Here is a 24,843-nt window from a genome sequence, read left to right as displayed (position 1 = left end):
GTATTTTCTTGCACAGGTGCCTGACTGAAATGATATGCAACATCTCATGAGGACAAAAACAATAACTGGCTTGTTCTGGGTGGATATCCACATATTCATATTATATTTCAGCACTGCTTTGTACAGACAGAAAGGAATCAAAATGCCTTTAGTCCAGTTTTTGTTTCAGGCAAAGTAATCCCTACAATTGGCAGCGTCTCTGACAGATGTAACAGATTCTATGAAGGAGGACAATACATCTCCATATATTAGCTGTGACTTCCTGCTGTGCCACTGCAGGCCTGAGCTAATAGACTTTTTACACAAAGTGATCTGTGCAGGTTATCGTCACACAATACATGCAGAATCCCATTTAATTAATCTCATTGTTCACTAACTGAGCATCCTGTCACTGAGATGCTGCTCTTTGAGTTCATCAGGTCAAATTAACCTGAATTCACTGTGACCTGTTCTCCTTCTGTCGGCTGCAATGTTGCACTCAGTGCAAAAAAAACCCAACCAGTAACCTTAACTCGTCAAATCGAGGTGCTCATTCTGCTCTTCAGATACATTTCATATCGTTGTGGATTGTTGACTTCTGGTAGAGTTTATAATGTTCTCTTACATTTACGAAGGTAAACACACGTTATACAGTCTACTGATGCACTTTTCTAAAGATAGTTTCACTTGAAAATACCACTTCTTGGATTAAGGTTATGGATTGTTTATATTAAAAACAATATGAAGCCCCAGTAACAAACTGTGGACCCCCTTTCTTTTTTATATTTAAACTTTTTCTATCAAGGAAACTATATTAAGTTTAAGTATTTATAGTGTGGACCATGTACAGAATACATGAATCTCAGAAAGAGATGATCTGTACCAGATTTAGCAAAAATCTGATTTCCATCTGCAGTCTCTGCTCTGTACTGAGCAGATACACATTTACATTCTTCACATGTTGATTTACTTTTTCTTCTAGTAACTTTAATTCATGTTGATGGTTGTTTAGTACATTTGCAAAAAAATGATTTGAGAACTCATGGCCTGATAATACATTTAGAATTTTTTGTTTAATACGTTAGTCACATCTTTTTTTTTCCTCGTCTTTGTTAATAAACTAAGAATAATTAGGTTTTTATGTTAAACAGTGGCTTTCCAAGACTTTGAGTACCTGATTTTTGCCCTCCAACACCTCTAAAGTAAACCATCTGGGACTATCACCGTGATACATCCCTTTTATGTTCTGTTCATTACTATCCACCTAAACACTGTCCCACTTCAGGTGTCATGAAGAAGTAGAGGCGGCCATGAGCTGTGAAAGTTGTACTCACTCATTCTCCAGCAGGGTCATGCACACCACCTCTTTGACTCCCGGGTTGTTGGCCTTATCGCAGGTGCAGCCCTGCAGGCTCCAGGTGGCCACGCGGACCACGGGCTTCCCGTCCCGCAACCCAAGCGGGGGCTCCACGTTCGGCCTCATAGAGATGATCTGGCTCGGTCCTCCCGGTGGGAGGTCCAGGTCGTCGCTCCTGAGACTAAATGAGGTCGGGCTCGGGTGAGATTTGGTGGTGCAGGTTATCCCTCCGTTGGTGTTGGTGGAGGGCGCCCTGGAGCGCTCCACGAACACCTGGAAGCGGATTTTGTCCAGCAGGGAGCTGTTGATGTGGTTCACCCTCACCAGGTCCTCGATGCTTTTGAACGGGCCGTGCTCTGCCCGGTAGGCAACGATGTTTTTGGCTATCTTCTCCGTGATGCCGCGGATGCTCATGAGCTGCGCCGGTGTGGCGGTGTTAATGTTCATCCCGGTGCAGGACTGGTGATCCAGGTCTTTGCGTAGCGAGGAGGGAGAGTGCTGCGATGAACTGGTCCTGCTGGAGACGCATATTTCCAGTTTGATCACCTCCAGTTTGGTGGCCCCGATCCCGCTCACCAGAGCCAGGTCCTCCACCTTTTTATATCCGCCGATACAGTCCCGGTACTCCACAATATTCTGCGCAACAGTGCGGTTGACTCCCGGTAGAGTCATGAGTTCCTCCTCGGTGGCTGTGTTGATGTTCAGCCGCTCCTGGTTGACCAGGATGTGGCCGAAGTTGCACGCAGCGCTGAATTTTCGCTTGCCGCAGCTGAAATCTGTGGGGTCCTTTGGGATGGAGCGATGACAGCCCAGACTCCCACCCATGGCTCCAGCGGGTCACCGGGGGGCTCGGATCACTTTAGCAGGGTTATCGTAGGGGGCAGACAGAGGGCCGACAAAGAGGGAGAGCAGGCTGAAACACAAACATGGAAAACAGAGAAGTTGAAAGTCACACAGGTTTAAACATCCCAGCGAGCAATCGTCACTGTTTTCTTTTTAATAAGACGATATTGAGCATACGAACCATCCAGCAGCTGTCCTCGGGCCGGGCTACATGCTGCTCCCACCGGCACGACGTGTCACTGCTCTCCGTGCAGCTGGATCCTGTGTGTGTGTGTCCTGAGTGGGAGATAAGACCTCGATCTACAGACTCCACAGTAAACTTTGCCCTCCGGCGCTGCGCTGTGATCGGCCACAGTTCGGCCTCCACACACTCATCTGACGGGGAGACGCCTGCGCTCACATCAATACAAACCATTGCTCACAACTTGCGTCAAGTCACACAAGTCCATACCGGAAACCTTCGTTTCAGTCGTCAAAGTAAAAGTAGGAAGTGCCGGTGACTCACGCGAGCCAATAAAAATCAACAAATAATTAGCATATTTATGCAAAATATCCATAATATAATAATATCCAAAAAACACACGAGAAATGAAAAAATATGTAATGCATTGTAGGCTATATAAATAATAAACGTGTAGATAAATGATTAAAAAAAAAAAATTTTTTTTTAAAAAGTTAAAAATATAAAACTGTAGCCAATCTTGTATCTTGTATGTTCTTTCAAACTATTCGTCCTCCCTGGCCAAAATGTGTGTTGTTGTTCTCCAATAAGTGCCCCTTGTGTTCAGATGGACTGCAAAGTCCTGTCCTGAGAAGTTGGCTTTCCTGTGTTGTGCCCTGCACTTGTGAAATGTTTTGTTTCCTTAATGTACAAGTCTGAAGATTCCTTGCTGCGCTGAACTGTGGACCTACATTGCTCTGCTTATGCCTGGATGTTTTGTCTTTTGGGGGGTGGATGAGTGTTACTGAAGTGTGCAGGTGTTGGTTGGTTTTCAGACAATCCTGGAACGTAAGGAAGGACTGTTTCGTTTGGTGTCTGTTTCCACGCTGTCTGTTTTGTTCCTTTTCTTGGGTTTAGTGAATGCCCAGTTTGGACAACCACATGTTTTGAGGGCCTCAGTAATGTGTTCTTCCTTCTTCTGCTTTCCCTCTGCTCTAGTGGGTATGTTTTAAGCGCAATGGTGGAGGGCACCAGTTTGTGCTTCAGTGGGTGGTGTGAGTAAAAGAATACATGTTGACCTGTGTATGTGTGTTTTCTGTAAACTTCAAGGCCAGACTGTTTAATTGTATCCCAAAAGTAATACTCTCTATTTATTAGGAATTGTTTTATTATTTTTGTAAAACTCGAATGTATCTATTTTCTATTTAAACCATGTCGATTTAAAAAAAATAATTAAAATTTGATTTACATTTGGTTTCACCACATTTGATTTTTCCATAACAGGCAACCAGAATTGGTTTTGATCAATGCTACAAAATATGATATGACATATCTATAATGTGATTAAAGTATGTGTTTTCTGCACTTCTTTTCTTTGTTGCGAGTCCACAGTTGAAGATAACTACAGTAAATCATTTCTAAACCCGTCTTTTATTTTGAAACCAGAATCGTTCTTTCTAGTTTAATGCTTCCTCCGTCTGCAGCAGTAGGGGGCGTGGCTTCAAGTATCAACCAAATGTTTTCTGTCAATGAGGAAAAAGAACGGATTTTTTTTTTATAGTGTATCAACATGTTTTATTATTGGTTAAATTATCACCCTTCATTGATACAGATTTTTCCAATGCAGCATCAGACATCATAACTACTGTAAAGCAAATCACCAAATTTTAAATATATAAAGGGAGACTGACGGTCAAATTGTAGCATACAGTTTCTTTAGACATAAATCTATTATCCATGACTTAAAAAATCATGACTTTGGTGGTGGTTTGGCCCCTATCTTAATACTCTGCTCTAACTTCTCTGTTCATTTGAACACATTCACATATTCAACAGCAGCTTTATGTTGGCTCTTCTAGATTTGGACTCTCAGCTTTACTCTGTTTATTGTTTTTTATTTTTTATTTTTATCCTTTCATTAGTTTAAAGTCATAGTTTCTCTCAAATATATTTAAACAGTCTGTTTATTTGTCATGTCATCTATCACACAGTAAAAGTGTGCACACACCAAGAGGTTTGTTGTATGTGTAACATACCTGGTGAAATAAAAAGATCCCGACTATGACCTGTTGTCTGTTTTGGAGTTATATGTAAGATTTTCTTGCATTTAAGGTATTTGAATGAAGTGAAAAAAATAAAACATGTATGTGTACAAATGAAAATCTGAAATAAGCGTGCATCGGATACATCAGCCTCGAACTGGACCAGGATGCTGCACGTGGTCAAAGTATTTCATGTTCGACTGTGGCCTCCATTAATGCAAGGATGTAATTAACACTCTGGTCTTCCTGTCTGATCCTGTCTGGTTGGATTAGCATTGCATTATAATTTTAGATTAGACACTTGCTTTGGTTTCATTCTTTATCAACAAAGCCTGTAATCATCAATTGATTTTTTTTTTCTCCCTCTCAAATATAATAGAGTTGAAAAAAACTAATGAAAAGATTGGAAGGTTAATTTTCTGATTACAAGTCTGATTGCTTTAAATTCATACGTTCCAAATGGAAATAATGAACACAATGAGACTGTTACATATGAAGCCACTCTGATTCTGATGAATATGTGTACCATTGTTGACTTCAATGCTGAGACAACATTATTTCATGTTGATGTATGTTAATGTAACAGCTATTATAAACAAGCCACACCAGCATATCAAATAAGTGTGATTCAGAGGCCAGTTGGTGGAGGGGTTCCCCAGGAGAACATTCCTCATGTTGTTAGAGATCAGAGGGTTTAAAAAGGGTTTGACTGAGTCCTAAATGATTCATGGGGGTCATTGTGAGATCACGAGGGTCCTTATGAAGATTACAATGGTTCTTGACGTGCACGTGGAGGTTCTTATGAGCATGACAATGGACCTGAAGTCTGGGTTTGTATTTTTGTCTTTGGTTTCAAAGAACTTTTGGATTGTGGGCCCAAGATTGTTCTTGTGACCCCATGGTGAGGATTCCAGAGGGATTGAAAGGGTTCCAGGGCCAGACCCTCACCGGACCCTCACCAGATCCTGACTGGACCCTGACCCCCTCATCAGACCCTGACCGGACCCTGACCGGACCCTGACCCCCTCATCGGATCCTGACCGGACCCTGACCCCCTCATCAGACCCTGACCAGACCCTGACCGGACCCTGACCCCCTCATCAGACCCTGACCGGACCCTGACCCCCTCATCAGACCCTCACCGGACCCTCACCGGATCCTGACCGGACCCTGACCCCCTCATCAGACCCTCACCGGATCCTGACCGGACCCTGACCCCCTCATCAGACCCTGACCGGACCCTGACCCCCTCATCAGACCCTCACCGGACCCTCACCGGATCCTGACCGGACCCTGACCCCCTCATCAGACCCTCACCGGATCCTGACCGGACCCTGACCCCCTCATCAGACCCTGACCGGACCCTGACCGGACCCTGACCCCCTCATCAGACCCTGACCGGACCCTGACCGGACCCTGACCCCCTCATCAGACCCTCACCGGACCCTCACCAGATCCTGACCCCCTCATCAGACCCTCAGCAGACCCTCATCAGACCCTCATCAAAACCTCATCGGACCTTCATCAAAACATCACCGGAGCCTCACTGGACCCTCATCAAAACCTCACCGGACCCTCACCGGACCCTCATCAAAACCTCACCGGACCCTCATCAAAACCTCACCGGCCCTTTACTGGACCCTCGTCAGGCCCTCATCACTGAGGTCTATGAGGTCACAGGTCTATGGGTTCTCTACAGGTTCCAGTGAGAGGTTTTATGAAGTCCCTATGAGGGTTCCCTATGAGGGTTCCATGGATTCATGAGGGCTCCAAAAGGACTCTGGGGTTTTCATGAAGGGTCGATCACTTGAGCCCCTCTTAGAGCATCCTGAGGCTCTCAAGGCTTTCCAAGCAACCTAGAGAGGATTTCATGATGTGTTAACAGAGGTTCTTGTGTGGGTTAAGACATGTCCAAACCTAAATGAGGGATATAGTAAATCATTAAAATGTTGTAGTACATTAGTGCTGAATACATTAGTTCTTTGGATTTTTTTTCCAGAGGGTTTGGGAAGCTCTGGGCCCACAGGAGGATTCCAAGAGTTTTTGAAAGGGGTCCAGAGACTGTTCTGTGGTTCCAGAGTTCCTTAAATAAGCTCCATGAGTCCTTTTTGAGGACTTTGAGAAGTTGCTGGGAGGATTCTAGGCGTTCTTTACATACATTTGGTGGTTTCTCAGAAGAATACAGGAGTCCTAGAGGTGGTTCCTGGGATCTTTCAGGCATTCTTTGGGCCACCAGCAGTTTTGCCTGATATATGAATTGAGGATAATTAGTTGAATTAAAGGTTTCATGGTCAGCACTGTGTCCTACTCAGACAGTTATGTAATGACAAATGCAAAGTATGTCACAGGGCACCTTGTTTAGTCCTTCAAATGGGTGTAATGTTTAATTAGGAACCAGTGACATGGATCTTTTTACTGGCGGAGACAGTTGGTGCAAACAGTCAGCTGTGTAACAGGATTCTTTGGTAGTCGGAGGATAATCCACTGTTAACATCACAGATCTATTCACAGGCAGGATGCCCCATGGCATCCAGTACATACTGGACATTGCCACCTCTGCCTGACCTCGTCTCTTACGCAACATGGATTAAGCAGAAGATCTTAAGCACAGATATGATCCACGGTAAAACTCAAAGAAAGGCTTAAAAAACTGGAGGCTAAACATGCCTAAAATGGTCAAATGGAAAAGAAGAATGATTCTGAATCTTCCACATCAGTTAAGAGCATTTAGATTTCACAGTGATATAAATCCAAAGAAGCTGAGTGCTGTTTAGGATTCCTGTTCTCTGATGGTATCTTCTACTGTCTGTTGTCTAACATTACTAATGCTGTGGGTCCTTTCAGTCGCTCATCTTGGCCCCACTAGACATGTGCAAAGGTGGGAGAGGATCTGATAGTGACCAGTCACTAAACAAGTTTCCTCTTGCTGTGTTTGTTTTGTCCTCTGTGAATGCTGTTGCACAAATAAAGAGGAGACTGATGACTGGGTCGTGAATAACTTTTGGAAACCTCCCTGTTGAATAAATTGTGGCTTCAGATCATAAAAGCTCGACAATCCAACACTTTGATGAAGAGAAAACTTACTGTGGATATTCTTGGTCCACAGTCACAAAGTTATGAGGGAATTTTCCTCTGGTGCTACAATGTAATATATATATATATATATATATATATATATATATATATACATAATACCCAGGAAGCACTCTACAATGACATTAGCAAAACGTAATCATGTTCCCCAGAGGATGAACGCTTCCATTTTTGGACACTTGATGAGAGTTTATTTTTTCTTAGCCTGTTTAACTAGTTATTAGCTTATTAGATTATTGGCTCTGAGATATCAGCTGAAACAGCAGCATGCCAATATGTTTAAAAAATGAATTTAATGTCTCATTATTATTGAATTTGGAAGAGTTTAAATCCTGAATAAAGGTATTAAATAAATAAGAATATGTGGATGTTAGAGGGTGAAAATGATCAAAATAAGTTTTTAGAAACACTTAATGTAAATGTAAATATGTCAACTATTAGCAGATTCACTTTAAAAGCAATGAAAGTCTTAAAAATCTGAAGAAATAGTTGTAGTTTAATCGTCTCCCGATTCTATGGCTTTCAATTTAATACCAGAATAACGTGTTCTTTTGGTGAGTGTATAAAAAACATCATGAGAATGAGTGTTGTTGGTGTCAGTGGCACATTTCTAAATAGTCTAATCATTCTGCTCCGGGTAGGACTTCACCCAGAAACACAATTAACCCAACATAAAGTCCCAGTTTCATCTAATGAAGGGTAGAGTTGGGCAGCGATAGTGTAGGTACAACGCAAATAGAGGATCAGGGAAGTAGAGCAAGTTATTACAGATACCAGGACAGACTGACCCATGTAATGCTGGCAGGGCCTGCCTCTTTTTAGGGCCAAACACAGAAGTAGATGAGTGACCACTTCCTGTCTGGTCATGTGGGCTGAAACACCAGGTCTGAGTGTACACCTTTGTTATTGGCTCAGAGTGTCTTCCCTTGGTTGACCTGAGGGGAAGGCCGGCCAATCAATAAGGACAGAGCAGCTGTCAGACTGGTAAGGTTGTGGCGTGATGCTACAGGACAGCAGAGAGAGACAGAGAGAGACAGAGAGACAGAGAGAGACAGAGAGACAGAGAGACAGAGAGAGAGATACAGAGAGAGAGAGAGAGAGAAAGAGAGAAAGAGAGAAAGAGCGCACGTGTGTGTAAGTGTGTGTGAGTGTGAGTGTGTGTTTTAAAGTGCACACAGCAGCTTAGAGTTCAAAGGGTCCAGCTTTTGTTCAAACAAACCACAGGGAAAGACGCATTTAAGGTTAAATCAATAAATGGTTTCAACATTTTTTTTCTTAAAAATTAAAAGTCTGCCATCTCCATCTGATGTGGACATGACACATAAATGTATTGAACATGAAGTTGTAGATCAATATCTTTGCTGTCTCTGGGAAGATGTGATTTAAATGCAATACTTTGATTGACTAACTTCCTAAATGATCTTACATTCATCTCCAGTTGCAGTGTTTTCTGAAATCAGTGAACCTGGGCCAAAGCTGTTACCTAGCAACACTATTCTTGTGAATAAGGTTTCAGCAGGAAGTGCTCCAGAAAGATCTAAATGTAGTCTGGTTTTTCTATGCTGACAAGAACAACAATCTGTGCAAAGACCCGTTCATCCTCCAGTCCTGCTGTAGCCTTTTGGCTGGCAAACAAAAGATGAGTAGATATGACCGTGTGTTCAGTGACGAGGACGTGACGAGGACGTGAAGAGGACGTTCTATCTAAGCATAAAGACAGATACCAGAGAAAGGTGTGACGACCAAGGTCAAGCAAAGAATCCCCTACAACCCTTTCCAGAGAACTTTTTCTTTGGATACTTTTAGGATCACCTGAAAACCCTCTGGCCCTGAGATCCTAAAATTAATCTCTTAAACACCTTTAGGACTCCGAGAACTAAGTTCCCAGTGACCTCCAAACTTAAAGAACATTGAGAAGAACCTCTAAAGCCCACTAACAAAGACCCAGAAGAACTAACTTAAGAAGCCTCATAGTGACCACTGCACCCTCCAAGAACTCAAGAAGCTGCCGGAGGAACGTCCTGTTATAGATATATACTGTACTGTATATACTGTGCATTTTATATTTTTACTGCTATTTACTGGTATTTTATTGCTTTTCTATTATTCTATTATTATCTTATTGCTTCTGTATGCTGCTGTCGCGAAAAAAATTTCCCCTCGGGGATTAATAAAGTAACTACCTAACCTAACCTAACCTAACCTAACCTAACCTAACCTTAGTCTCTGTGACCCAACGACTCCCGAAGAAAACCTCCTTTAAGAACCGATGACTGTCTCAGAGTCCGGCTTGAAACAAACTAACCACCAACCCCAAGGTATTAAAACTGATATGAATCCAACTGTTATAAACCTTTTGCTTACTTTCCACCAAGACCTTCAGCGTCATCAGACCAAGCTGCACTGCGTTCTTGATACAGCCTCTAACCTGCTCTGCTCAGGCAGAATGACAATGTGCAGGAGGGTAAAAAGGAAAATCCTTTCAGTGGGTCAAAGTTTATGACAACACAAGCTGATGGCGAGTCCTTTGCTCAGCAAAACTAGAAATGTATCCTGACAAAAACAGCTGGGTCATGGTTAAAGTTCAGAGAGAATATGATAAGGCTGATTAAAGGCTTGGAAAGCTGAACCTGTCGGCAGGAGGCAGTTGGTGCTGCCACCTGCAGGCCACAATTCAAACTTCACAATTCATTTAAAATCCCAGTTATGCCTCAAAGTTGAGTTACTCTTGAATGTCTACATTCTCTTTTGAACCTTTTTGCTGATGCATTTCCTGTTTGTTTTTGTTTAAGACATTTTGAAGGATCTCAAGTGCTAGTTATTGTTTATTGCTCCCATGCTTTGTCATATTGTTAAAAAGTTTATTGACACCCTGGTCCAAACACCTTTGGTCTTGGGTTACAGCAAACTAACTGAATATCAAATGTAAGTAAATAAAATTAAAAACAATATGTGCTATGCGTTACTATACTTGCGCTATACAATTATGTAAAAATTATACAATATGTGCCCCACCAGATATAAAAATATAATTAAAGTATAATGACAGTGTAAGATAAACGTAACAGACTGCAACATGTTTGATGACCCCAGAGCTGAGTGGTCAGGACACACCACGTGGGTTCAAAGGTCAGCAGTGAGTTTAATTCCTGGCCAGTCAGACCTTTAACTGCATGTCATTCTCCCGTTTTCTCTTTCCCCCTATTTCATACTGCACCCATCAAATAATGGCTAAAATGCTTTAAAACACAAAATATATTTCAATAATCTAATCGTTTTTTTTCTGTCTTTGATGGCTTTCTAGAGCTTTTACCACTATCCACATTTATTTGTTATTTCCACCTCTAGCTGTAAGCCACTCATCCATTTCCTTGAGCTTTGCATTGTGGGAAAATATTGCACATCAACAGTACATAGTGATGGTATGAAAACACTGCATGCTAAAAAAACCCGCTTCGAATTGGTGAGTAGTTTAGTGAGAGGACATTGCTTTCATTTCAATCCTTAGTTTCCATAAAGAGAAATCTTAATGCAGAGCTTAAATGTGTGGCAACAGTTTAGAGGAGGCCTTCTCCTTGTGGTTTCACTGGGACACGTCTTCTCTCCGAACATCAGTGGAAGTATCTCACAGATGTTCTTGTTCCACCGTCAGTGGAAAGCCTTCAATGAGGGAGGAGGCTGTTCCTGGATAGAAAACCATTAATACCTCTGGTTTTAATCACATTAGGCAGTTGCATTGTTGATTCGGTTTTTTTTCCCCATCACAGTTTTATTATGTGATTTTGTACAATAAAAACAAGACATTACAAATTAGAGCTGCAGTACAACCAGTGCTAGATGTGATGTAAAGAAAGCTACAGAGATCCAGTCAGCTGTTGTTTGACTGAAGCAGCTCAGCTGCAGCTTTCACATCCATCCCCATCGAACACAGGTCTGTCCATCCGCCCTCCAAACATCTGGTTCTGTTGGAAAACATTTTTACACAGAATCTGCACAAGGAGTTCAATTAAATTCATGGTGAAGAACCTCATGAGCAGTTTTTCTTTGATTTGTTACACTCAGCATGAGTGAAGTCAGGAATACATACGTGGTTTCCAAGAGCAGGTCTGGAAACCTCTGGCTATGATACTCAAAAACAAAATGGAACAATTACTATACCAGGGTCCATACAAAAGAAAAAAGTAAGAAAATATCACACAGTTGAAGTTTAACACTGCAGTTCATGGTTAGACACTTTACATCGGAGGAGCTGGAGTTGCATGTCTTGGGAGATAATCAAGTGATACCTAAATAAGTGAACTGAGATATTCATATATAAAAAAAAACAGTGCCTGAGGTGAGCTGCAGCCTGATGCTGTCTGCCAGTGTGCAGCAAGTCAAAGGCCAACCTCTTATTCTGGGTTTTATTTGGCATTAAAAGGATGCAAAAGAGAACAGTGCAGCATCTAACATTCCCGAAGTAGAAGAAGAAAAGAGGAAATAATGACTGGACTCTGAACGCTGCCTCATTTTATCAAGAAGGAAAAGCAGTTGTGCTTTCTATGTAACTGTACTTGTTTTAATAAGAAGTGACCCAGAAACAGAGTACACTGAATCAGTGCAGAGGTTCGATTCAGAGCCAGACAGTGCTGCCCCCCCCTCCCCCCGGCCTTTACTTGATTATTACACAGTAATATGGTCAAACAGCAGATGTAGTTGATCGACAGATGTTCTGACAATCAAAGCTGGCAGGTTGGCAGATAATAATACACTTTAATATTGGGAAGATGCTCCAGAGTTCTTAAAATATCTTCTTCTTTTTGTTCTTTTCCAAGGTCCTAGATAAACAGGAGGAGAGAAAACGAGTCAAACATCTCAAAGAAACTACTTTCTTTTTCCAAAAGCAGTCGGATTAGTCTGGCAGGGGTTGTTCCTCACATCACGGCTCGTATTGGGGAATCAGCAAATCATTTATTGGCTCCCTGTTGATCTGTTCTGTGTCTGACTCACCAGTTCTACAAGCACCTGATACAGCATTTCTTAAATATAATCTCTCCAAAGCCAGACTTTAAATTTAGGTGATTCTTTAAATCTTTGATATGTGATTGTTCAAAGGCACTTAGCCATATTTCGATCCAATTGAACAGAATTTTAATCATGTTTTAATAATTTGGAGTAGCGAGTCAGAAGCTGCAGAAGTACAGAAGCTCTTTTTGTTTGAGACCTCTCTCTTCTTTTGGATCTGTTACATCCACTGCCAACGTTTTTATATGAAATGAGGGCTACATGTGAACTGCAGCTGGAGGTGGACAGGTGGATGGTGGACAGGTGGACGGTGGACAGACAGCATCCACACTCCTGCACTGTTAAATGAGCAGCTGGCACACATTTAGTCAAAAACATACTTTTCCAAACAGCCGCTTGTTGTGTGCAGAGCAGAAAGAGACTGAATGAACTTTATTTGACCTTGTGCTGCTGCGTTTGACTTTCATTTGGAAAATTAAATTCAGACTTGAATGTTGAAACCTCTTCCAATTACCGTGCTGTCACATTTATGAAATGAGGATCACTGCCTCGGCTTCCATTTGAAGGCATTCTATTTAAAATTCTGGAATTTTGAATCAAAGAATTATTACAGATAAATACAAATAAAGCAAAATAGAACATTTCCGTTTCTATTTTTAGCATTTTGTGATTTCTGTAAGGAAAGTGAGACTCAAGCTGAAAGTTACTGTATGTTTAAAAAGCATCTTCAGTGTCTTTGGATCACGTAAAGCTTCGTGTTGTGTGCGGTGGTGAGTTTACCTGGAGGCGTCCAGTTTCTGCTGCTCCAGAATCCTCTGCTGGGCCTCCCAGCTGGCCTTCTCCTCCTCGTGCTGACGACGCTTCTCCTCCAGCTCTTTGTGCTGGGACTCCAGGTTCTTCCTCATCTGCTCGTGACGCCTCTGGAGCTGCAAGGATACCGAAGGATAGTCAGAGGTCAGCTGAGGACGTCCAAAGGAACACAACATACATAAGAAACCAGCCTCCTCAGCTTACCTCCACCTCCGAGTCTTTGAGCTTCTGCAGCTTCTCTTTGACCTTCATCTCAAACACTTGTTCCATTTCATGTTCCATCTTCCTCATCTTGGTCACATGGTCCCGCCGCTCCTCCTCCATCTGGGCTAGAGGACTCCTGAAGACACGAACCAGGGTTCATACAGACAGCCAGCGTGTGAAGGGCCACAGAGACATTTAGAAAAGCCTTTCTGACAGGAAGAGGCGGGTTCAGGAGACGAAGAAAAGCTTTTACATTGTAGGAATGCAGAATTAGCTTGTTAAACTCATTCACAGTAGCTGAGAATGGATGAGAGCTGATGGAAGCATGAAGGTTTCCAGAAACAAATTGACCAATCAGACCATTTATTAGGACTTTGTAGCTAGGCTGTTAGCGTGGCTAAATGGATGCTAATGACATTAACATCTGACTCACTTTGTGTCCCATGATAATAAAGCCAGGTTGAAGATATCAGAGCTCCCACAACTACACATCCCAGAGAGACGCAGGACTACAAGGTGAACACGGTACAACGGGTCTCCAACCCGTCACTCACCAGCTACCAGCAGCTTGCTGAAGGTCTGAACAATATGCAGCGTTTCCCATACATACAATTACTTGGGCGGTATATTGATTTCATTTGATTTACTGATATATTTTTGGACCTGTTCTATCAACGCGATCGATTAAATGGATCTGGATCTCCATCTCCTTCACCTGTCTGCTCTGCAGCAGAGGTGGAGCTGAGTGAGACACAGAGAGCAGAAACTCTCACTGAGCTGAAAACAAACGGGTGCTCAGAAATTAGATGGATAACAGAAATAGAATATTTTTGTCTGGACTTCCACAGCCGGGCCAGAGGTGTGAGTGTCTGTCACCGAGGGAGTCAGAGCTGCCAACATCACTGGAGGCTCTTCGTCTTATAAATACATATAAAATATATATGTAATATCACCACTAAATGAGTTTCAGATCCCAAGATTTCATGTCTCGCTGTAAGATTAGTTGAGAAATGTAAAATGTAATTGAAAAGCAAAGCCAGAGGATTTCTAAAAGACACTCAGAAACGCCTGATGAGATGAATCATGTAAAAGCAGGTCATAACTGTAATACCCCCGGTGCCCACAGGGGGCAGGACTCCCAAGAAACGCAGTTATAAGATACCTTCAGACATTTTTGATGGGATTACTGTCTCTGGTATGAAACGATGAAAAACTATAGCGAAGGAGGATCACCACATTTAACACAAATGTTTGAAAAACAAACAAATGAATTACACATTGCAGTTAAAACAGGTAAAAACTATGAGAAGTGGTCAGAAAGAGGAGCAGAAGTGTCTTTAGAGAAAGATTATGAAGAAGATGAGTTAACACTTACATGCCGTCAGCCGTGTCAGGTCTAAAAACAAACAAATGCAGACACTTAGCATGCAGCTGTAAACCATGCATTAGCTCTTAATGAGTGCAGTGATGAGTGCAGTGATGGATGAGGAGTCCGATTAGCTACCAGTGATACCGGCGGTCAGTTAGTGGGAGGTTAGTGCCGCCTGGTTTGGGGGGGGCGAGAACGGCTTTAAAGGTTTGGGCTGCTTTAGCGACAGCTTGCGAACTTTTAATCTGTCGGTTAATCGCTGCAGACGGTGACCTTTGACCTGCGGTCTCCTCCACAGTTAAACAGTGAGTGAGCCGTTCAGTGTCCAGCAGCCACATCAGCAACATGAAACCAGCAGTTCACACTATCGATGTGAAAGGTGAAGCGGAGGTCACGGTTCAGGGGAACTCACTTGGTCAGTTGTCCTTTGTTCTTGTTGTTGTCCACACCGTTGTAGGTGACAGCAGCCAGTTTCCTGCTGCGATAGTTTTCATAGTGAACATTGTTCGTCACATCCTTCAGGTCCTGCATGTGGGTCCTGGAAAACAACACAAACAAACAAATTGTAGTATTTTGTGACATCCACTAAATATTTCCAGTGTTTATTAACACCGTTTTGAACAGCAGAATAAACTTATGTACCTTTAATTCAAAATAAAACACGTCACTTTATTCATTTAACATTTTGGCAATGTTCCCTTCATCACAGCTGTCTGAGGTTTCTTTCAGCTTCAATTCATCTCTAGGACCTACATCACTGTAAAATCACTTCTAAATATACAAAACAACATGACTTCTATCTGTTAAAAGTACTTTTGACAAAACACCACATTTGCTTTTTATGGATAAAGAAATTTACACGAGAATTAATAAAAAAGAAAATAAACAGAAACCCCAAAATGATATATCAGCAGAGCTGCAGGTCTAAAGTGAAACATATTGGACCTCAGGAGAACATTGTACAGGTAGTGGGACAATATGAACATTAAGGCACTAACACTGATCCCAGCATGACGATGTGTGCTTTTACTCACCTGATGAGCATATTCCTGAGGATTGTAAAGTCACAGTGCTCTCCATTTTCCACTGTAAGAAGAGACATTCAGTTTATATTGTTGCTCCTGACACTGTTACACATGGAAGTAATATGATCCCTGGAGGGATGATAAACATATGTAACGGACAATTCTATTAAACAATGCAGATAATAATTTACACCACGTTTTAACAGCCTGTTTTTATTTTCTAACCGTTTTATCAGCTATAACAGCACTTTTCAGCAAAGTAATTGTTGAGATGTGAGTGGAGCAACAATCAAGCAGCCACAGGATCAGACCGACCGACAGTTAAACCAGATTATCTTCACAATGTCAACTTCAGATGAGAGTGCCTGTAATGTTTCTAACAAGCTTTAATTCCAGAGGAAAAGTGTCTGAGCTCACACCTACAGTAAGTACAGGAGGTCAAAGTTCAACCACTATGTCAGTCTGTGAACTCTGATGGATGTTTACGGTGGAGACTTCTGGTACGTTTTGGAGACTTTTGGTAAATATTCTCTACTTGTCTTTGTTTTCTCTTCTGAATAAGTTGGACTGACCACGATGTTTCATCACTGAGCTATAAAAATGAATCCCGATGAATTCTTTAAGTTAGTTCCTTAACTGGCAACTATGTTTTTAAGCAAAATGGCTAAATATTCACCTTTAAAATGTGAAGACGTTTAGTATTTCAGATTCACTGTAAACTGATTATCTGAGTTGGTCCAACAAAACAAGATATTTTAAAAAGTCACCTTGGAGTTGGAAAACATGATGAACATTTTTTTTTCCATTAAAAATTTTACAGACAAAATTATTCGTGTCAGAAAATGAATTGACAGACTAATGAAAAATAAAAACTTGGTTGGAGCGCTATTTTTGTAGCAGAGGCATAAAAGACAGTAAAACAAAAAAGTCTCAGTGAATGAAAACAATCCAAATTAATCTGACAAAAAGTTAAATACATGCAGCATAATAGTAATATAATGACAATATGAAAGTAAAAATGAATATTAACAGGATGCATGTTCTTAAGCTTCTCATTATATATTTACATATGATATACAAAGTATTCCAGAAGGTAAGTTCAGTGTGGATGGCTGCAGTACCACAAACTGCCAGCATGTGGCACCACATGCTGCGTTTTCTCCCAGAGAGTGAAGCTCACCACAGTCCTCTGAGGTTTCTCTGTGCAACAGTGACTGCATAGTTTCTCAGGGACCTTGGCTTCTCTCTCTCTGTCTCTCTCTCTCTCTACCGCGCCCGTCTCCATATTTATGCTGACATGGAGCCAAAAACATTTTTGGTATTCCAAAACTCACTCCCAGCGGACGGCAAACCCTGGCGGTAAACCAGTTTCATAGTAGCACTCCTACAAGTCATCCAATCAGCCGCGCTGTCGTTTACTGTGACAACAAAAGGATCTTTATGATCAGGAATGTTTCCTTTACTGCCTCTAATTCATCTCTTACAGTAAACACGTCTGAGCTCGGCCACATTCACGTTCTTCTCATCGCTTTAAGTTGTCATGTTTGATACTTCTCGCCACAAAGTGCCTGCAACTTCCTGCGTCAGGTCAAACAGGACGCTCATATCCTGTGCTGAGCAGAAAAATGTGCAGTTTCTCACCGCTGGCTCAATATCTCACTGGTTTTTTTTTGTTTGTCATTTCATAAGTGTTGATTGCGTTTGTGTTTTCTTCACGTGGTAAAACATGATTGGAGTTTAACGTTTAGAGTTTCCAGTTTAACGGGCAGAAGAACAAAGAGGAACTTCTGTTGCGAGGTGAGTTGAAACAATATATGGCTGAAAATTAAATAAACGAGCGACATAATGTTTATTATTTGACATTCATCAACAATAAACATGTTATTGGCATTTAGGAGCCGCCACACTGAAAAGTCCTGAGAAGAATGTCTGTGACCTCAGAGTGACATCATCAGATTCCTTTTTGGATCCTTCTGTCTGAGAAGCAGTAAATTCTCATATTTTAGTCCCTAATTTTTGCTTTAAAAATGTAAAGTAATAATTAACTTTTGGGATAGTTGATTCATTTTCTGTTAACCAACCAGTCAGTTAATGATCAACTTTTGCTGCTTTACTCTGGAGTTTTTATTTTTGTATTTTCCTGGATCGAACAACATTTAAACTTCCTCATTAAAAGCTGCACAGCAGCTGCATTTTTTGGGAATATTTTAAAACTTGTACATGTTTGGGAGTGTCGCTGCTAACATTTAATCAGTGGAATAATGAGACAGTAAGTAAAATAAAGACATGGCCAATATTTAAGATAAAAACCAGTTTCCCTCTGAATCACATTGTGATGTCTTGACCAACCTGCTTCACCAGCAACTCATCCGACTGTAAACACATTCTTAATCTTGGTTTACAAGGTCAGAAGGTGAAAGTTGATCTCATCTATTTTGTCTTAAAACGTTTAGTTAATCGTTTTGTTTCTTTCCATACTTCCTTCAACAACATTTCCATGACAACTAGACAACTGCATCTGCAGACAAACATGTGACACTCAAGTATCAAGTGATACTATGAGCGAGACCTCGTGGTCAGACTGATTTTTCCATTAAGTGACGAGATGTTTTCAGCCATTTGGTCACCTGTTGGACTTCTTGGTCTTTCATGTCTTGATGCACTTCACCTTCTCAGTGCCGCTCTCTAAACGTGTTGGATTCTACTAATGTTTGCATGTGTGTGCATGTGCCTGTACAAGATATCGACAATGAGGACCTGCTGATCAAAACGTTGCTTCATAATAGCACTTGTGGTCAAAAATAATTGGACAACCTTTCAAAGAAAGTGATTTGGTGTGATGCGGTGCCATCATCACATTATGTGTACTGTGGTTAAACGGTAGTTATGTAGTGTTTGGCATGTAAATATGTTTCTTGCCCAACGATCCCCAAAAAACGTGGAAATATTAGCGTGTTTGCATGTTTATGTGAGATGAAAATTCCGTATTAGGTGATCAATTCACAGGCTGGGACAAATTGACCTTTGACCTCTCACCTTCAGCCACACCCCAGGGGTACTGCCTCCCGCGGACTCGCTTGCCGTTGACCTCGATAATGGTGTTACTACCGACTACAGCCAAGGGTAAACGATCCTGCAGAGAGGAGGGAGGAGGCACAACTGTTGCATAGCTCACACACTGCAACTAAAAATACACTCAGGCTGTAGATGTGCTGCACAGAGGCACTGCATGTATGCAGTATATTACAATCACGGCATTAAAAACCGTTTGGTGCAACAACAACAACAAAAGCGTCATGGAGGGAAGAACCGACCTTGATCTTCCTGACGATCTTCATCTCCTCCTCATCGTCTGTCTCTGGGAACTCGTAGGTTTTGATTTTGTGCTCCTGGATTTCGGTTATGATCTACAACAGAGAGGAAAGGTGATGTGATGAATCAACACGTGGAGGGGTGTAGATAAGTGAGATCAACGTAGGACAAACATGTGCAGAAACATCAATAGTCACAGTGGGGGTCAGTCAATACACACAGGAAGAGGATTCTACCCGTTTATCCAGCACACACACACGCACTACTACATTAATACAGATCTCATCTACTGCATGTAATACAATGACATGATACACTTCAAACAAACATGCGTCACTTTAACTCGTCCTGGTTCCTGAGATATTCCAGCCTGAAAGAGCAAACAGCACAAAGAGAGGTCTTCATACCAACTCCCTGGATTCTGTTATGGGACTTAATCGGTCATTAATTATACAACATTGAAGCAGTGGATTAGATTTGTTCTTATTATTGCTGGGTAAAGTGTGAAACACCAGACTGAGTACAAAGCTTCAAATTATTAAACATATTTTTTTACGCAACTTTTACTTGGATTTGACAAAATAAGCCAAACCTTTAAGAGAGTAACACAAGCAGCTGTACAGTATAAGAACTGTGCTGGTGTTCATAAAGAGGGGGATGGAGGGGGAGACTGAACCTGGCATCACACCCACCTCCATACAGCCGGCCAATCACAGCGTGAAGTGGTTGTGAATGACAGATCTTCAGTTTAGGAAAGTTACAGATAACGGCCCACGCAGGCACTCACTATCTGATATCTAAAAAGTGTCCAGGTCGGGGCTTTCCGAAGCTTTCTGACTCGCCGACATGCGGTTTGGACAGAGCATGAATCCACATTAAGCCGCTGAGAGGAGAAAACTCATGAATCTCGAACTCAAACTGCCTCGATTACACTTTATTGTCTCAACAGTCCCTGAAACAACACTCCCCCATGAACATTGGTGAATTTCTTGAAATGCAATGCTTTTTTTGGTCTGAACACCCTCGAAGAGTTTGATCCAGCTTTAAATACCAGTTATAGATACATGACAGTATTCAGTACTCTGTAATAGACACACGTTTTCATCAGGACTCAAATATTAGAATTCGATACCCAGCAACTGTGATCAGATGAGATTATTGGGAAACATTAAATTTAAGCCATCAAATAATTAATGAAACCCATATGCTGTGGAACATAACTCAGCTTGGGAAAACGCAATTCAAAATACTTCATTGGCTCTTTATTACCTCAGAATATATATAACATATAACATTTGGATCCTTATCTCATTGTTTCCTACACAGAAATCCTGGTCTGATGTCATTTCTAAGATGCAGAAAACCTTCCAATGGTTTCTTAATTTAGGGCCTGAGATCTGTGTGTTCGGTCTCAATGATGTTTTACATAATTTTTTAGGATCACATTTACTGCTCATTCTTTGGCAACATGTTCAAAACAATACTTTATGCCTTTGGATCACAGATAAAGGACCCACTTTAAATCCGTGCCAACAATCTGTATCAAGTGTTTTCCTATTTGAGGCTTTCCCCTCCGCTCTGAAAGACGAAATTAAATTATTCTACAAAATCTGAGCCCCATAAACTGAGAAAGTGCCTTTGGCTCAGTTGTTGATCTTATTTTTAAATTATCTTTATGCGCCTGGAACTGAATGTCTGTATAGGATCACAAAGAGCCTCCTGCTTCCTCCTTTGTTCATTTAGTACGTCTTCACCAAAAGAACTGGCAAAAAGTTCTCCATCTCTCTTACACACACACACACACACACACACACACACACACACACACACACACACACACACACACGTCATTGAAGATAAAAAAAAAAAAAAATAAAAAAAAAATAAAAAAAAAAAAGTAAGCAAGCTCATTGAATCATTTATATGCGTCAACACATTTTTTAACGTCGACTCCCACTAAACAATTATTAGTTGCTCGTCAAACAGAAACCTGCATTGGGGCAAGAAGCGACACAGACACACACACCTGTTTCTTGAACTGTTGGCACTCTTCGGGAGTCATTGTGTCAGCTTTGGCGATGAGGGGAATGATGTTTACTTTTTCATGTAACCGTTTCATGAATTCAATATCGAGAGGCTTCAGTCTGGAGAAGAAAGGAAAGAGACGTGAAGGTTAAAGGGGTGATGAGGCAGGTTTAAGGTTGGAGTGAGCAGCTGTGGTTTAGGCAGAGTTGGAGGGATGATGGACCTCAAACTGCACATGTGGTTGGAGCAAACAGCTGCATACATCGGTCTGTTTGGACTGTTTGCTTTTCAGATTGTGTCTGTGTTGACGTCAGGGCATCTACAGTTCATACGGCTCTGAGCAGTATGTCCTGTATCCTGTAAGTCCTGTATGTCCTGTATGTCCGGTATGTCCTGTGGTCTCTCACACACACTGACGGTTTCTACAGGCCGGTAGCTGCTTCATATTTAAAGGAACCATTCAACTCCAGCTCTGTACTTGCAGCACAGTCATCAGACTATGTGTGATACAGCGGTTTCTATTTTTCTGGACACTCGATGGAGGCATGTTGCACTTTTAATGAAGTCGGTACAAACTATCAGAGGTCTTAATCATGTCATTAATCATCACAATATAATATTGTATCGATTCTTTGGACAAGCACGTTATTTGCTGACATTAATCTGCAATGATACAATTCAATTTGATTCAATTCAGAGGCCTGCAATCACAATGAGACAATATTATATTAACAGAATTAGTTACTTATTATTCACAAAAAGCATCTAAAATATGACTTGACAATTTTATTGGTTAAGTGTCCAGACATTAAAATGAAAAGCAATCTATTGTCTTTATTCAAAATAATAAAAATAGAGCTCCTGTTGAAACTATAAAGTGACATATTTCTTATATTGAACTGTTTTTTTGTTGTTGTCAGTTAACTTATGAAGCCTTTGACAGTCTTTCAACACTAAACATGAACCATGCACATCTATAGTATGCTTCTTCATCCTGGATTTCCAGGGTTTTATCTGGGTGCTCAGCTGTTTATGGATATTAAGCTTTCACATTTTTACATCCTTTACAAGACAATTGAAAGAACCATAAGTTCCCATTTGTGTATCCGTCAAGACAGAATTTTTTTTGTTTGTGTAAACCTCAATCTCATGAACGTTTTTAGAGGCGACTGTATGCAAGCTTCACTGAAGTGCCATCTCAATGGGACTTCATAATTCAGCTGCAGAGTACGCAGCAGCTCACAAAAACCTCATCTCGACAAAGCTGCTGTTCTCCAAGTTTGCGGCGAGATTTATGGTTTATGGTTCCTGACTATTTGATCTTGTAATGACATTTATCATGCGATTTGTCTGTTAACATGTCTTTTCTCTGCAATCCTAAATATTTCCACGTCGACTTATTCCCAAGAGGTGAGTAAATATTCTTGTCTTTTTCTTGGCTGTATTTTATCATCAGCCTGGTGCTCAGACACCAGCACAGCCACGGGAATTTCAAAATAAAAAGTAAAATGAAATGGATGGATGTATTGATGATTTTAGATTACTGATCATTAAATCGATCCAGACTGACAGATTGTTACACCCTTACAAAATATATTTCATCCTCTTATAAAATTCTGTTTTGTGATAGCAAGATTGAACACTAATTCAAGCATTGCTCACACTCTTTTGGAGAACTTGTACATTTGTCTGATTGCGGCCAAAAATTGGTGAAGTCTGTGACACAGAGTGGCTCTTGCACTGATTCCTGTTGTCTCTCTACTATCACCATCTATTAAGCCCTGAAATAAAAATGGGAAAAAAGGTTCCATTTTTGTAATGACTGAAATATTCACACCAACAATAACAAAGTCAGTCCTTGAGCTCAAACAGTCCATGGGACGAGGTTTCCTCTGACATTGTCTTTGTACAGAACGCTATATGTTTAGTTTGACAACACAACATTCATCTCTACCCATAACAATCACAGATATGAGAAGTTCTCCGACGTGTTGGAACAACGTGCTCAAACCAAATACTGATCTGACTTAGATTTTCTGCAGTTCGGTTTGAAGCTAAATGACAAATAAATTACATTTATTTGGAAAGCATCCTCACTTCACTTTTAGTGCCTAAAGCTTTTCACTGATGAAGTGAGGTGGTGTCATCTGATACTGAAGGGGTTTAGAGAACATCCAATCCAAACTCTGAGCTGTGTCTGCTCATGTAATATTTATCTGCCCGACTTCAAAGACAGTTCAAAGTTGCTGAAAGTGTAAAAAGCCGTTTCCATATTCATAACAGTTTATTTAATGTTACTGTACGATCATACTATTGTTTCCATCTGAGACTTTAGCTGTGAACAAATGTTTGGCTTGGGTGGATTTAAGGGAGGCGATGTTGACTAAACTCAACTTACAGTATGTCTGTTATGTGACACAAGGCTCTTAGACCAAATCTTAACTTACAGTATGTCTGTTATGTGACACAAGGCTCTTAGACCAAATCTTAACTTACAGTATGTCTGTTGTGTGACATAAGGCTCTTAGACCAAATCTCAACACATACAAACATATATTGTGGGAGCCAAATAATAGAAAAGGCAAAATAAGGTTCCTTACCATGAGAAAATGTAAATTATTGGACTGTGTGCTTGGTATGCGCCCCATGTGGCCAACCATAGTATTGGATCATTGATATATTGGCACCCGCTGATCATTGGCTGTATAAACTGTGCAGGGCAGAAAGCTTCAGGACACCAAGAACAGAAAGAGTTATTCAACGGGTTTAAAGTTTAAATTAAGTTATGACCGAGTTTTTGATTATTTTTTCTTTACTTTGGGTTGGCGCCGCATATCCTATTTACCTTTACAGCCTGTAGTTCCTTTCAGGAACATGTTAAGAGAAGTTCCTTTAATTTGGTGCAAACATTCACTTGGACTTATTGATGAATTTGGTGGTCAAAGGTCAAATATTTAATTCAATGTGATCAAAAGAGTAAAGATGAAGTTGATTTTTGAGGTGCGTGATGTTGGTCTGGTTATTGGGACATTTACAGTACACCTGCATTTGTCCAGCTTCATGCTGGAGTAACTTCAAAAATCCCAGTTCAATGACAGCCTTTTACAGCATGAAAACTATCTAATCAGATTTAATCTTTCAGAGCAACAGAACAGATTATGCAAATGTTTTCACAGGCTTTTCACAGCTTTACTCCATATCCCCGACAAACTGAGCTTTAACAAACACAACCAGCCTTCAGACTTTCTATGAATTTAGCACTTGTTAAAATGCTATTTTCATATTCTGATGTAACACATACAAACACATAAACGCACACACACTACGCCAGGGCAGATGTTGAAAATGAATGGATCCATGTGGTGCTTTTCATTTGCCAAGAGAGTCAACAAGGCTGCAGTCAGTATCCCACACTGGGTCTGTGTGGGCCAACGGGCTCAACAGTCGACGTGTTGTAAAAAACACCTTTGGTTGTAGGCGGCACAGTGTGGCCGGACATGTGGGAGTCAGCAGCCACAGCCAAGACACAGAGAGGAACGAAGTCTCCAGGTCAGTGAGATCAGGGCAGATTACACCAATGTTAGTCCTGCCTGGTAGCCGGCTGTAGGCAGAGCTGACTC

At 41.1% G+C, this 24,843-nt stretch overlaps 2 protein-coding genes across 3 annotated transcripts in view; both read right to left on the bottom strand.

Moving 5' to 3' along the window:
- eepd1 (endonuclease/exonuclease/phosphatase family domain containing 1) overlaps positions 1 to 2,586 on the bottom strand; it is a 28,166-nt gene extending 25,580 nt beyond the window's left edge. Inside the window, exons 1-2 of the mRNA XM_069175841.1 lie at positions 2,361 to 2,586; positions 1,314 to 2,249 (exon numbers count right to left, since the gene is read on the bottom strand). Coding sequence (XP_069031942.1) covers positions 1,314 to 2,161 — 848 coding nt within the window. The 5' untranslated portion in view covers positions 2,162 to 2,249; positions 2,361 to 2,586. The remainder of the gene's footprint in view (positions 1 to 1,313; positions 2,250 to 2,360) is intronic.
- An 8,606-nt stretch (positions 2,587 to 11,192) lies between these two features.
- The window catches only part of septin7a (septin 7a), a 28,736-nt gene continuing 15,085 nt past the window's right edge, over positions 11,193 to 24,843 (bottom strand). Inside the window, exons 5-13 of one of the 2 annotated variants that reach the window (XM_069176120.1) lie at positions 21,225 to 21,342; positions 19,201 to 19,293; positions 18,923 to 19,019; positions 15,896 to 15,947; positions 15,274 to 15,399; positions 14,868 to 14,888; positions 13,493 to 13,628; positions 13,259 to 13,404; positions 11,193 to 12,291 (exon numbers count right to left, since the gene is read on the bottom strand). In XM_069176120.1, coding sequence (XP_069032221.1) covers positions 12,255 to 12,291; positions 13,259 to 13,404; positions 13,493 to 13,628; positions 14,868 to 14,888; positions 15,274 to 15,399; positions 15,896 to 15,947; positions 18,923 to 19,019; positions 19,201 to 19,293; positions 21,225 to 21,342 — 826 coding nt within the window. In that variant the 3' untranslated portion in view covers positions 11,193 to 12,254. The remainder of the gene's footprint in view (positions 12,292 to 13,258; positions 13,405 to 13,492; positions 13,629 to 14,867; positions 14,889 to 15,273; positions 15,400 to 15,895; positions 15,948 to 18,922; positions 19,020 to 19,200; positions 19,294 to 21,224; positions 21,343 to 24,843) is intronic. The other variant, XM_069176121.1, reaches the window with a different exon arrangement.

The sequence above is a fragment of the Embiotoca jacksoni genome, unplaced genomic scaffold, assembly GCF_022577435.1.
Source record: "Embiotoca jacksoni isolate LCO1_2020_lvr unplaced genomic scaffold, fEmbJac1.0.p SCAF_7, whole genome shotgun sequence".
Classification (NCBI taxonomy): domain Eukaryota; kingdom Metazoa; phylum Chordata; class Actinopteri; family Embiotocidae; genus Embiotoca; species Embiotoca jacksoni.
The sequence above is the reverse complement of the archived record's forward strand: the minus strand, read 5'-3'. Positions and strand labels throughout refer to the sequence as shown.